The sequence below is a fragment of the Salmo salar genome, chromosome ssa03 (assembly GCF_905237065.1).
Source record: "Salmo salar chromosome ssa03, Ssal_v3.1, whole genome shotgun sequence".
NCBI lineage: Eukaryota > Metazoa > Chordata > Actinopteri > Salmoniformes > Salmonidae > Salmo > Salmo salar.
The window spans coordinates 31,521,526-31,536,939 of NC_059444.1; the positions used below are offsets into that span (position 1 = coordinate 31,521,526).

The following is a 15,414-nucleotide window of genomic DNA, read 5'->3' on the forward strand; positions in this document are numbered from 1 at the left end:
GAACATGTGTATATATTCTAAGATCACATAACAGATCATGTGAAAAATAAAGTCCCCCTAAAATAAAGTCCCCCTGTGTGCAATCTAACTAATTATGTGACTTCTGAAGGTAATTGTTTGCACCAGATCTTATTTAGGGGCTTCATAGCAAAGTTGGTGAATACATATGCACACACCACTTTTCGGTTGTAAGTTTTTTTGAAAATTTTGAAACAAGTAATTTTTTTCATTTCACTTCACCAATTTTGACTATTTTGTGTATGTCCATTACATGAAATCCAAATAAAAATCTATTTAAATTACAGGTTTTAATGCAACAAAATAGGAAAAACGCCAAGGGGTGTAAATATTTTTGCAAGGCACTGTATGCCATACCCTTTGTTAACAAAAAGGTCAAAAAGGATACCTATTGTTAGCTTTATATTTGGAAATAAATAAATAAAAAGTATCCAGATAATATAAAGCGTTCTATAACAACTCCATGATGCCTTATTCTAGAAACAAGCTTTAAAATGCCCACAAAAGACGTGACTGTGATGACATTCTGAAGCTGAGCTGTGGCATTCAATATTCGAGGAGACAAAACATTTACTCTGCTATTCTGTCCCTATTATTTGAGCCTTTCACTGTCGGAAAAGAGATGTTTAAACCCTAGCAGCTTTAGGGAAGCGCTTCTGTTGTTGGGTTAAAAGGATCCTCCCCTTTTTTAAATTTTCGCTTAAAATGACATACCCAAATCTAACTGCCTGTAGCTCAGGCCCTGAAGCAAGGATATGCATATTCTTGGTACTATTTGAAAGGAAACACGTTGAAGGTTGTGGAAATGTGAAAGGAATGTAGGAGAATATAACACAATAGATCTGGTAAAAGATAATACAAAGGAAAAACCAACCGTTCTTTTGTATTTTTTTGTACCATCATCTTTGAAATGCAAGAGAAAGGCCAAAATGTATTATTCCAGCCCAGGTGCAATTTCGATTTTGTCCACTAGATGGCAGCAGTGTATGTGCAACGTTTTAGACTGATCCAATGAACCATTGTATTTCTGTTAAAAACAATGTTTCAAGACTGCCCAAATGTGCCTAATTTGTTTATTAATAACTTTTCATGTTCAAAATTGTTCACTCTCCTCAAACAATAGCATGGTATTATTTCACTGTAATAGTTACTGTAAATTGGACAGTGCAGTTCGATTAACAATAATTGAAGCTTTCTGCCAATATCAGATATGTCTATGTCCTGGGAAATGTTCTTGTTACTTACAACCTCATGCTAATCGCATTAGCCTACGTTAGCTCAACCGTCCCGTGGAAGGGACACCGATCCCGAAGAAGTTTGCAACGGATGAGTAGCCAGCAGTTGAAGCTTGAGATTTACTGCCTCGGTTGAGTCTTTGTCTGGGTGGAAAGGTGACTTTTGCAAGTGCCATTCTTAGATTCATACGGATGTCTAATATTTAACTATTTGCAAAAATCAACCGTTTTGTTGCCAACAAGACACTCTGGTTTGACAATGGAGAAATATGATAAGAATGCCTATTTCTCTGTCCATTCTTACCTGAAACTTCTATTTATTATCCACCTTTCTTGAGACTTTTTCTCTTGATTGCAAGCTGTTTTTCCCTAATCAACGCACAAATAAATATAAAAACGAATTTAAAAGAGACATTGGTGATTTTAAAAGTCTAATCAGAGTGAAAATATTAGGATACGTTATTGACATTGAACTGATTATATAGCTACTAACCAGATGTGTTAAACATTTTGTTTAATTTGTAGCATAGGCCTATGAATTGGCCTGCTATTATGTTCTGTTCTACCGGCTATTAGCTGAGAAGAAAATTAGTCCAAGGCCAAACCTATTGCCAACCCTTGCTGTACAGTATTCTAGTTAATGCAAGGATAGGAGGGGTTGTGGCAATTTTTTGTCTCGGTGCAGCAGAACGTCCAGAGCCACTCTAGGCCCATAAATGTTTTGGGTGCATGTGCGTGCACATATAGGAGGTCCCGTACCGGGAAGAAATTAAATCTACTTTCACCCCTGGATGTATGATACCTTTTATTGACGATGAGTAGTTTAGAGATGAAAGTCTTTGGCTTCCTCTGAGATGTCTGTAAATTCTTCCTCGTCAAAGTTCCACTGGCAGGCAAGGATGTTGTTCAGAGTCTCAGGGTTATTGTCACCCAGGAAAGGACACAGACCGCTGAGACTGTTGAAGGAGAGGAAGAGCCTTCAGTGTGTGTGTGTGTGTCTGTGTGTGTGTCTGTGTCTGTCTGTGTGTGTGTGCTTACAGCATATATGTAATGACTCCCAGACTCCACATGTCGGTGTTGAATGACACATAGTCATAGTTGACAACTTCTGGGGCCAGGAACTCTGGGGTGCCGAAATTCACTCGCAACTTCTCTCTGGGCTTGTATCTGGGAGGAATACATGTTCATTTTGAATAGGAATCTATCAATACAAATACAATATTATAATACTGCATGCAGTGATACATCATATCATCTAAAAAATTATATGAATGAAACAAAGATAAATGTGAATTTGAAACCTACTTTCTGGCAAGTCCAAAGTCAATGATCTTGATTTTATTTGTGACTCTGCTCACACATAGAATATTCTCCGGCTGAAAGACAACAAGAAAGGAAATGCTTCAAGGTGAAAAAATATCAGACACAGGTAGACAAGTGGTTATCTGTTGTGCACAATCTGTGTATTGCCATGCTCTCAATAACATCACTGCCCCTGTCAAATACAGTGTGGTTGTTTACCTTGAGGTCCAGATGGAGGATGTACATCTTGTGCATGTGCTGCAGGCCCTCACAGATCTCCCTGATGAACATGACCGTGTCCAGCTCCATCAGAGTGTAGTTCTCGTCAATGATCCGGTCAAAGAGCTCCCCACCATCCACACTGCGATCACACACACAAAAACCCATTGTACACTCTCAGAAAAAAAGGGTATGGTTAGGGTACAGTATTATTCTCTGGGGTACAAAAATATCAAAATACGCATGTACCTTCAGAGGTACACATATGATCTCACATGGTGCTGATCAGTACCTTTTAGGATACATGTGCAGATAATCTAGTTTAATGGTACATTTTTGTATCCAATATTTTTTATATAAAAAGGTACAATCACTGGAGGCATAGCTTACTGGAGGCATGGCTTTCAGTTAGTTATTTTTGCCCACCTGTGAGTGGAAGTGTTGTACCTATGGTTATGGTCTATGGTTATATTAGTTAAAGTTTGAGCATGTCCGCTGCATGTTCTGAAGTCTTTATTAAGGCTTACATAAGATCATGTCACCATAAAGAGCTGTAATCGATATTATAGCAACCTGAACACAACACTGAGTGACCTTGTCAAGAGGTACGGAACTCTTGGAAAAATGGTTAATATGTTGGCTTGACCCAGTCCCGGTCGGGGCTACCCTTCGAATTTGATACACTGGTGTCAGAAGTGGGATGGCGGAGAGGCGTGTACACATGAGGGACTTGGTATAGAGAAGAGGTACATTGTTTTCCACTTAAAAGAAACAAACAGCTTTGTCGCTGTGGTGGTACTCTAAAAATAAAAATGTGTATCATAAGTCTCTTTTAAGGTATGAACTGAAAGGGTTAATGTGATGGGCATTCTGAGTCGTTCCATGAGCCGTTTCATTATACTCCGTTCACATAAAAGAGAAGCTGATTTGTCTCCCAAACGGCTCTTCGTTCAAAATGCTTAAAAATCTACCTACAACCATGCACTTTTTTAAAAATCTCTTATGTAAAGCCCAAAAAGTAGTCTACCATTCCGTTAGATTGTTAAATGCGCTTTTATTAATTTTTTACGCACTTCTGGTGTGGACCAGAATGACGGACTCTCCCCACTATTTTTGGTTTCTGCAGTGAAGATTCACCATCTACAGATAATTATCTTGTAAATTATCTGCAGATATTCGTTGTTTGAGCTCAAAAAGCAGTAGTCGCAGTACGCAAATCAGGGAACCAAATAAACGTCTCTTTCACAGATTCAATTCGGTTCCCGACATTCACCAAAAAGATGCAATCAAAAAGAGCTGTTTATTGGCGAGCGAGCCAACACTGAAGGGTACAATTATGTACCTATAACTAAGGGTACAATGAATGTACATTACAGGGTCACTATCAAACTGGGTAAACTTACTGTGATTGTTGTAATGAAAAAATTAAAAAAATTGCTTCTTGGCAAAGAGCAATTTCTCAAGCAAGAATTTTGCTACGACTTTCTCGGAGTGGTGAGGAAAAAAATGAAAACTAACTGTTTAACTTTCACAATACAATAATTGTTAGATTTCTGAAACATTTTAACAAAGATGCATTTATTGATCACTTGAGTAAAGTCAATTGGGACCCGGTACTTATATGTCTAGAATGGATAAAGCATGGGACTGTTTCAACTGTTTCTTAAGCATTGTGGATAAAGTGGCTCCATGGAAAACAAAGAAACTGAACCCTGGAGGAATCAAGAAATCCTTGAGGCCATTAAATCAAGGAATACCACATTTTGAGAATATGACAGAAGCAAAGACGATGATGCTTTCCCTAGGCACAGAACCCTAAGGAACAAAGATAGTCAGATGATTGAAGATGCCAAAAAAATCATATTTTAAATGCAACATTTGTGAGAAAAGGAATAATCCTAGGAAGTTGTGGCATTCCCTAAAACAGTTGGCATATAGTGATAAACAGAAACAAATTGCAAAAGCTTGGGTCTTGAGGTCAAAGGACAAATTACGGTGGACAAGGAAGTGGCAGCAAAATATCTCAATAACTTTTTCACAACAGTTGCCTCAGATTTCATTTAGAGGATACCTGGTTGTACTGGAGTGTATGGGGAGGGTCAGGACCCAGGCCGTTACTCCAAAATGATTGTACGAGCTGATGCATTTTCCTTTACAGCAGTGTCTCAGGCTTGTGTTGTCAAGAGACTGTTTGAACTAAACTGCTCTAAAGCTACAGGCCTCGACAATATTCCTGACAGGTTTTTAAGATATGGTGCTGAATTTATTGCCCACTTTGTCACCCATTTAATCAACATCTCTATTGAGCAGGGAAGAGTTTCCACGCATAGGAAACGTAATAGAGTGATCCTATCCACAAGAAGGGCAGCAAAACACACATGGGAACTATAGACCTGTATCTATTTTGAGTGTGGTGTCTAAAGTGCTGGGAAAAGTAATTTATTAACAGATGAATATACTATCAATAATAATATTTTATACAAATTACAGTCTGGTTTATGAAAGTCCCACTCCACTGACAAGTCTATTGTTTTCAACTGACTTTATCAGGACATTTCTGTGGAACGGTAATGCTGGATCTGCAGATGGCATTTGACAAGGTTGATCATAGTATCATGCTTTTGGTTTTAACAGCAGGGCCATTGACTAGGTTAGATCCTATTTATCAGGTAGAGACAAAATGGTGGATGTTAATGGAAATTGTCAAATAACCAACTGACCAACTGTCAAATAATATCTATCAATCAAATTTACCATCTGGTGATGTCACCAGGCAGTCCAAAACTCCATCCCACAAAAACAGGCTGAAATTTCAGGCAGCCTTTTCAAACAGCTCTTACACTAAAAGGGCATTATCATTTTCACAATTTCACGGTATTATTCAAACCTCATAGTGTAGAAATGTATATAAAACACAGACAATTCACATTTTTGACTGCACTGGTCCTTTAAAGATGTGGGTTGAGAAAACATTATGAGAAGGAACATACAGCAAGGTAGTAAACCATAGAGATTCAATATAATGCTGATAATGTTCCATTTCATTCTGTGGAGGGAACGTACTATTCCAGCACCAGGATGATATCATTCCTGGACTCGTAGGCGGCGTAGAGCTGGATCAGGTTGGCATGGTCCAACTGGTTCATGACCGTGATCTCATTCTTGACCACCTCCTGCATGCCAAACACACACCAACCACACAATGAGACGTGTCAGATGTTCACTCACAGCTAGCAGGCAATGTACGGCTTCTCTTTTCTGGGTCAAATTAAGAACATCTGAAGAAATATATCCCCCATCCACGTAGACTGAAATGGCCTTAGAGCATTATGTTCCGATGTCTACTTCCACATTTTGAATAGAAAACAAAGTAGGTCCGCATTCAAAATGCAGTTTTCAAGGAAGCTACAAGGATGTGTCAAGGTTTTTACACGCATGCAAATCATGTAAAAAAAAAATGTTGACTTTGTACCTTTTCTTTCTGACTCCGGGCTTTGATGATTTTGGAAGCTAGGGTGAGACCTGAGCAGTTTTCCATGCATTTGTGCACCTGGCCAAAACGACCCCTAAGAGAGAGCAAAGATAAGTAAGGTGTCTTCAGTTCAAAGTTTCTGAGTTACACCTGTCTGTGTCGTTTTATGATTTATAATGGGAACGTTTCAACGCAACCATACTCCCTCGACAGGGGTCAGAAAGACTTGCCAAAACTATCACCTGTAAGTCACAAGTCCTAGAATGTTACACATCAAGATAATACATCCCCTGAATTGAGTGGGATCTCACGGTCAGAACTTGAACTATCAGAACTATTTTATCAGTATGTCCTCAATTACAAAATCAGATATCTTCCAATACGGGAAAGTATTATCATTTTGTGAAGGTATTGTATTTTGTATTGATTTCTCCTTTATTTCAATAAATGAGAGTAAGAGGCCTCTCTTTGAAGATTTGGATTAGCGATTGGCGATTAGCTGCCAACTGGCAGAGGAGGTATGGTTTCACATACCCTGAAGGCTTCGAGTAATAATAACGTTGAAGTTATGAACCAGGGGAGAGGAGAAGAGAGGAGAGTTACACAACTCAACTTGTTGAGGACCTCTCTCTTCCTCTCTCTCGGTCTTTGATCTAGGTTAGATGTGTTTTTTTCCGTGGGTTCAGTTCCAAAAGACCCACTGGAGAATTGACTAATTTGTAATAACTCAGTATGATGCAGGACAGAGTGCGATGGAGAGTAGTCGTTGATAGCCTGTGCTCCCTGAGGAGCAATAAGCCTAAGCAGGCACTATTTTACATTACTAGTTGAAACATTGCAGGAATAAATAAGAGATAAGATCACTGTATTTGTCAATTGCACTCAAGGTACTAATTAAATGTACTTCTGCTTTTAACCCAACCCGTCTGAAAGAAATACAGAACATACATATAGGTTTTTGGAGAGGTTTGAGCAGCTACCACACTAGGCGCCCGGGGAGCTGTTGTTGTGGGGGGTTAAGTACAATGCTCACGGACACAATGGCATCTAGGATTTGATACTAGTAACCCTCCGGTTGCTGGCTCGCCTCTCTAAACCTTAGGCTACCTGCCGCCCATGTGTTATTTCACATGGATACAATTATTCTTGAATTTGAAGATGAACAGTTGAAAAGTCATTTTTACCTCCTGGTTCAAGTCCTCATGTATTGCAACAGGATTGGAACACTTACCCTCCTAGAACCTCAACTCTGTTGATGGTGTAGAAGTTGTTGATCTGGTTGGGTTTGGCCGACACTATCCGGTGGTTGAATGGAGCTGGTGGAGGAGGACTTTTGTCTAAAGGGAGGTATGAAATACATCAAAATATATTCTTATTTATTTATCCTTCATTTAACCAGGGAAGTCACATTGAGATTGATATCAAGTGAGCCCTGGCAAACAGTAGCATGGCGGGGAAATATAAGCTGTATTGTTAATTAGTTAACATGTGCTCTTGTAATGGTACCTCATGATTGTCATAATCAAGTTATCACCCTGTGCTTACTCACACGCTGTGGTAAACATGACAGAAGATACAAGGTTGGTTATGCAAACTTCAGTTCTCTCGTACTTTGCTACTCCTAGAGAGCATGCTTTTCTATCCAAATCCAATAAGGTTATGAATATTTTCTACAGAAAGAGATAATTGCCACCATATCAGCAATCTATTGGATTTCATATTAGGCCCGAATCCTAAGATGTGTTTGCGTAATTCCAGTCTTCCACTGAGATCAATGTGTGATTTATGGAATCGTGTGCACATTTCAAATTAAGATTCCACCCACTTACCACCTTTCCGCCAGACTTAAAGCCACGGTACCCCATAAAGATGCTGGTCCTCACCAATGAAGAACATTTCCCCTGTAGACTGCTTGACTTCTGTGGCCTGATCTTTCCCCAGCCTCTTCTTCAGCTCCACACGGATATCCACCCCGTCTGCTTTGAAGACGCCCCATCCCTCATCCTCATCCTCTGGTCTCTCTGCTTCGTCCTCCTCCTTCCTCTCCCCCTCCTTCTTCTCCTCCTCTCCTTCCTCTACCCGACTCTTCTTGTGGTCCTCTACTCCCAGGTCTTCCTCCATCACCTGACGCTTACTCCTGGTGCTGCCCTCCTCCATCTGGTCCTGTTTTGCTGCCTCCAGAGACAGAGAGGAAGCACTTTTGTTGTGGTCTTCACAGCTGGAACAGACAGACATGTTTTAGAAATGTTTTAGAATGTTGTTTCGCATGTGTGTATACGTGGAAGAGAGGGATCAGCACATAAAGCACTATTGAAGTAGGGTGAGAGAAAGGTAGAGTAAGATAGTGTGAAAGGGGGACAAAGAGAGAGAAAGATAGAAATACATAGAATGAAAGAATTAGGAAGAGAGTGAGGGTAGAGGAGATACTGTACCTCTCGGGAATGGAGTTAGTGTCTCCTGGAGCTTTAGGGGAGGTTGGGAGAGAAGGGATATCCTTTACTGACATATCAACAGCTTCTGATGGGCCTTTAGAGAGTGTAGTGTCCCCCTCTTTCTCCTTCTCCCCCTCCTTTTCTTCTAGTCTTCTATCCTCCTCAGGCTTCTCTGTGGTTTTCAACAGCTCCTCCTCTTTCTCCTCTTCCTTCGATTCATTAAGGTGGTGTTCCTTCTCCTCCTTTTTTACAACCTCCTCCTCCTTCCTCTCTTCCATTTTTAGTCCATCTCCTGCAGCCTCCTCCTCAGACAATGACTCCTCTTCAGTCACAGGGGCCTTGGGGCCCTCGAGGATAAAGTCCAGCAGGTTTGGGCTGAGGGAATCCTCTGAGGTCCCTCCAGCTCCAGCCTCCAGGTCCAGGAAGCCATCAGGGGTGAGGTGCTGCTGCTGCTGGTGACCTGATGATGATGATGATGATCTCTCTGCATTCTCCCTGTTGAGCTTCTGAACCTCCTCTAGTAGCAACACCTGCTTCCTAAGGGAGATGGTATCTGCAGAAGAACAAACAGAACATCAGAGGGGATACAGTTAAAATGAATTCAACTACCTGCATGAAAGTCACTTTAGTAACTTTAATCAGACAATTGCACAATACCTCAGAATGTCAACACACTCCTAGTACCCTCCTAAGAGGACGGCAAGTGGTTGTCTGATGTTTCAGTCTCAACTTTGGAGCTCTTTGATGTTTCTGTGTCATGATATACTTGTTAGTACAATACTGTTGTTTACGTCTGACAGGAAGAGTGTTGTGACTAGCCAGTTCCCTTTCCTTTGGCTAAAAAGAAAGTATCGATTTTTCCTCTCCAGCTCTCGAAGCTTTCAGAACAGGTGTTGTTTTCATCTCACATGTTACATGTTGTGAGTGCTGCTGTGTGTGATTTAGGTTGTTTTGACTAATAAAGGTCACTGTGTGTGTGAGTGGTGTATGGCTGTGATGTATTGTTGACACATTTGAATGTGCTGTGATGTGAGCACCTGCTGTGTCTGGGGGCTTCTTCTTTTTCTGTGCTTTCAGACCCTTCGGGCTCAGACCCGACTTCTCCTTCCCATCCTTCTTCTTGTGATCTTTTGGCTAAAGGAAGGGAAGAACGTGATATAAGATCATCACGCTCTGCATTTGGTCTGCATGTCAACATTCTTTAAAATGAGGTCAGGTATGTATATTTCCCTTAAACCACTACCAGAATGCAATTACAATATTTACTGCTCAGAAACGTCATGAAAACATGTTTTCTTTGAGCAATTTAACACATACAAAGTTTCCGGTGGGTTTGCTGTTTGCAAGGAAATTCTTTGGAGCTTTGTTGCCTTGTGACTGTGAGTGGTCTCCGGGGTGCTGGGTTTGCGTTCACATGCAGGGTTTATCATCCCTTGAGTACCTTTAGTGGCTTTAGTAGAGGTAGTTTTCTGTTAAGAAGACAGACAGCATGGCAATGTTAGTTGGACATGGTGAATGCCATGCAACATGAGATGGATAAAGACACAGTTAGGAAGGGTAAGGAGGAAGGGTGAGGGGTGGTGAGGGGGGTAAGTTACAACTGAACAAGAAAAATGGAAACAATACATGAAAGAGTAAGGAAGAATTACATTAAAGTGACCGTCAAACATATAACCTATCCTTATCAGTTGTTTTATTCAGGGTAACACCCTGATACTGCATTAATATGCATTAATATAAAGACAAACTTTGTTTCAGTCAAAGCATTCTGTTGATTGCCCACAGCAGATGAATGGATAGGGTGTTACATATGTACTAGGCTGTGAATTTATAGCATATCACCTGTCATAGTGAGTAATAGCATGCAATGCCGACCCTGAGCGGAAACATTTCTCGCAACCAACCAAACAAGTCTTCTCAAACAGACTTCGGTAAGGCGGGGCTCACTAGTACCACAGAAAACGCTCCAGTCCTTTTATGAGCAGGTCAACATCTTAAAAAATGCCTCAAGGCATGACCCTTGGGGGCCTCTTAGTTCTTGGTTGTGAGATAAGCACTGCTCAGTAGTAAGGCAGATAAGATATTTTGAGGATAGGGTTTCCACAGTGACAGCAGTGTTTCTTCCTGGAGGACAAATCTAAGGATAGGGGGGGGGGTTGGGTACATGTGTGTGTGTGTGTGTGTGTGTGTGTGTGTGTGTGTGTGTGTGTGTGTGTGTGTGTGTGCCGGGAGGGGGGGCTAAAGTGACAGATGTCTCTGGTGGACAGACATCTCATACCTTGGAGTTGATGGGAGCTGGCCAGAGGCTGAAGGTAGAACCTGACGAAAGCTCTGATGACAATGAGAATTCCTGGCGATCTGCGTCATACAGTAGCCAATAGCCAATCACAGAAGTTTGGATGCTGCCCTAACGTATGGAGTTAAAAACCGTAAACATCTGGTTTTCAGGGATACAGTATATTCAACCTAGCCTCCTTGTTCTCTGAAAACCAGATGTAGGGACCCCGCTCAGACGTTTCTTTACACCTGCTACGTTAGGTTAGGACTTATATGACCTTAGAGTTGCTGTTTGAGTTCTAACCTCAAATCAAGCTGAAAATGTTATGTCTGTATCAAATTTGTCTGTTTTGTGCTAGAACTGTGTTGAAATGGAATGACCCTTATCTAACCAAATAAGGGTCTGACTACATTAAAATGATCCGATACCAGTACCTATTTACAGTACCCCTTTCCTTATTTCCTAGTTCATATACTTTACACTACTCTACACCATGAAATGTGAAAACTCTTACACTACACTGTATCTCATTCACCATCTAAATAAGTTGGTCTATGCTTGATTTGATTTTTTAATAAAATGGATCCTGCAGTTAATAGACCCTGGGCATGAAAACAGATACCTGCCTGGCTTCCACCCTAATGCCAGTGATGGAGAGTGATGGGGTACCTATAACTCCCGCTTAAGGCTTTAATGCCAAACACTCTACCCATTGACTTTCAGTGTCTGTGCCTAAGACCACCCTCCGCGTGTTACTGCTGTTCACATTGTATCAACAACTTCAAGTGCTTGTTGAAGTTGGAAGGAAGTGACTGCCCCTTAAGCCCAGAGGAATTGGGTGCCATACATTGTGTAACCCAGTGCTGTAGACAGTATGATTAAAATTCCTCTCTTTCTGTTATCTATTCAGTCCAGTACCAAATCTAGTCAACCAAATGCTTATACTAGCTTCCCTAAGATTAACAAATATATTTATTGTCACATACACCAGCTAGGTTCAGCCATAGTAGTACAGCATCAATGGAGCAAATTAGGGTTAAGTGCTTTGTTCAAGGGTAAATCAACAGATTTTCACCTTGTCATCTCAGGTATTTGAACCAGTGACCTCTCAATGCTCTAACCACTAGGCTATCTCTCACCCCTGTCACTACCTGTTGCCAATGAGTCCTTAACCAGTTTGAACCCTATTTAAGCCACATGCCTGCTTCTGTTAAAAAGGCAAATACATTCTACCGGTCCAGCACTCCATCCCCAAGCAATACTATGAATCTGAAAACAGCACCTACAGCATATAGCAACTCAAATGAAATGAAATTGTATTAGTCACATGCGCAGAATACAACAGGTGTAGACCTTACAGAGAAATGCTTACTTACGAGCCCCTAACCGATAGTGCAGTTTCAAAAAACACAGAATAGAACCATATAGAACAACTCCACTATTAAAAACACTCTCCCCTATACAGGTCCATCCTCTTCTTCCTATTTTGAGCCACTCAAATCTGAAGAAGTGCCAATCTCTGTGAAATGTATCATACAGTGTAAAGTACAGATATTTAGATCAATGGCTGTATGACACTGTTATTATGGCGGGAGGTAAATAATGTACATGGGGGGGTTGCCCTGAATCCGAGCTTGGAGAAGCCTAATTACCATGACTAAACGGTCACGTGGAATTAAACTGCCATCACAACTCGTGACCGCCGGTGTGCTGGTAATACGGTCATTGTAACAAGCCTAGTGGTGGAAAATTCCCCACCAATTTTACCACTGTGTATAGGCTTTGGCGCCTTCCATATAGTATGGCCTAGTATGCATGGCACTATAAAACCAGTGGAGATCACTATAAACCAGGGGAGATCGCTATATAAGTCATATTGGTTTGACACATCTTCCAGAACTTAATGAGGAAAAGTAGCATGAGCAAAGCCACAATCCTTCCTTAGGAAACAGAACACTTGACTAGTCAGCTTTGCTGCTCTGATCATTTTCCTCTGCAGTGGCAAGTCATAAAACTAAATCAAATCATAAACCAAACATGACAACATGGAACGCCATGTCTATCTCCGAACCTATATACAACTGTGCAAATCTTTTTAAGGACATGTAACTTGCAGGTCATGAGGGAACAATGAACCCAGCAATTCATCTAACCTAAGTTGCCGTCACATCCATATCATCAATCCATTATAGAAATATGAACGCAGTTCACATTAACGTATCCAGGGCTCAGTTGAGTGCATAAAGTGCCTTAATAAAGCAACCTTTATATAGTCTACATAGACCTGCAAAAACACACCTCTTTTGGTTAGCGCAGTTAGAACTCCCAGTCTCACCTTGTCGGTCTTCTTAGTAACTGAGCTCTTGCTCTTTTCTCCAGACGATTGCCTCTTAATAGCCATCTTGAGGTCTTTTGACTTGGAGGCCTTGCGTGCTGCCGGACCCATAAACATCATCTCCATAACCCGGGGGCTCTTCATCGTCTCCCCAATGAATCTGATGACCTGATGGATGCTGAGTACCAGCTTTTCCATTCCGTCCAGCTTCTCAGCCTGCTTCTCCGAGCGCTGGTCCAGCACTGTCATGAAGGAGCTCATCTCCTGACACATCTCTCTCACTTCGCCCCCCATGCCCGTGCCCTGGGTTTGAGCCAGGGCCGGTGGTAGAGTTCGGGCTCTGGCAGGGATATGGATCTCTTCCTTATCCACCTTCAGTGTTTCCATGTCCCTCTCTATACTGTCAATGTTCTGGCACATTCCATCCAGCCGGTTGAGGACCTTCTCCTGGATGTTGATGAGTTTGTCCATCTTACTGTTCAGAGACTCAATGCGATTCTGAATGAGGTCCAAGCCGGCACCATTGCAATCGGTTACGTTATCCATCATGCTTGGCTTTCTTGAGGTTGAGTTATAGTTCACTATCTTGGAACTCATGATAGAATAATGTTAGGATGCCCAATCGAAACAGAAAAAGGGTCACGGAAAGGTTGATGACCAATGTCCGTGAGACAGACGGGGAAACTTTTTGGGAAAATGTAGCCAGCCTTATCCCTCTGTGCTCATCTTCAAGTGTACAGACAAGCTGATCTAATGACGGAAATTGGAATGAAATGCCAATTTCTCGATGAAAAATAAACAAGTGAACAAAATTCAAATCCATGAAGAGTAAAACAGAAAGATACAGCTAGTAACGGTCACTGTAATCTGTGAGATTGTCCCTATGCCCCCATGTCGCTCACCCACAGTTTGACACCTCTGCACTTCTCCCTACTGGAGGTGGTATTTAGAATGGAATAAGCTGATCTCCCTAAATGTAAACAGAACAGCCAATGTCAGCAGGGGACCAGCAATGGGGGCGGAGGGCTGTGGTTGGCTGTGACTGGCAGGGGTCCGTCACCAGTCGCTGGCCTGCCTACCAAGTTTCAAAATGGCCAGTGTACACAGTCCCTCTCTCTGAGGCAAAGTGGAAAGTTGTCTGGGATGATGCTAAACGCTTTGGGTTTCTTTTACTTTATTTGCATGTAAATTAGTAGACTTTTCAGTCTGACTTGGTGGTTTCACAATGATTAGGCTGAACAGGTGTCACAGATGGGGAGGGGAAAGGAGGGGGGACACTGACGAGTTTTATTTATAACCGGTAGGGGACATTTTTAGGTCAACTCAAAATATCAAACAATTGTCAAAAGATCCACTCACAAAGAACAGCTGTGTTTGCAAAAAATTGAACATTTTAAAAAGATCCTTATTAATGACAGGTGGAGCAATTCACATCTTAGAAGTGTTTAGGAGAGCCTAAAAAATAATGGTTGCAATAACATCTGGAAAATACTTGCATGTGAGCCCTGATTTTCAGTATTTAAGACAGTCATGTACTTTGCTATGGAAATCTCTTCGCTGGCTGCAAAACAGCTGTAACGAGCACCCACCCAGTGAGGGAGCAAGAGAAAATCAAGGCAGGTTCAGATTGTAGCCTGTAGTCCCCTGGCTGAGAAAGCACTTAAGATCTTTAGCCTCTGTGCTGAAATTGGAGAGGGGGTGACAGCCATGATTAATACTGTGTCTCTCTCTCACAAGAACATCCAGTCAGGTCTTAGCCTACTCATAGACAGTTAAGTCAGTTACAATTTGTTTTACTTAGGGCTTTGTAATTGGAACCCTCAACAGTGTACCCAATAAGCCTATCAACATATGCTTGATGCAGTGGTCCATCTGGGACATACAGTACCAGTCAAAACCTTGTACACCTACTCATTCAAAGGTTTTTCTTTATTTTTACTATTTTCTAGTAAAGACATCAAAACTATGAAATAATACAAATGGAATCATGTAGTAACCAAAAATGTGTTAAACAAATCAAAATATATGTTATAGTTCAGATTCTTCAATGTAGCCACCCTTTGCCTCGATGACAGCTTTGCACACTCTTGGCATTTTCTCAACCAGCTTCATGAGGTAGTCAC

General features: G+C 41.3%; 1 protein-coding gene across 1 annotated transcript in view; it reads right to left on the bottom strand.

Annotated features, from left to right (window-relative positions):
- LOC106599743 (myosin light chain kinase 2, skeletal/cardiac muscle) overlaps nt 1-15,184 on the bottom strand; it is a 31,160-nt gene extending 15,976 nt beyond the window's left edge. Inside the window, 12 exon segments of the mRNA XM_014191043.2 lie at nt 2,056-2,087; nt 2,089-2,209; nt 2,292-2,420; nt 2,559-2,629; nt 2,775-2,916; nt 5,838-5,947; nt 6,247-6,340; nt 7,478-7,583; nt 8,130-8,464; nt 8,679-9,231; nt 9,716-9,812; nt 13,292-15,184. Coding sequence (XP_014046518.2) covers nt 2,056-2,087; nt 2,089-2,209; nt 2,292-2,420; nt 2,559-2,629; nt 2,775-2,916; nt 5,838-5,947; nt 6,247-6,340; nt 7,478-7,583; nt 8,130-8,464; nt 8,679-9,231; nt 9,716-9,812; nt 13,292-13,888 — 2,387 coding nt within the window. The 5' untranslated portion in view covers nt 13,889-15,184.
- Between the last annotated feature and the right edge of the window lie 230 nt (nt 15,185-15,414).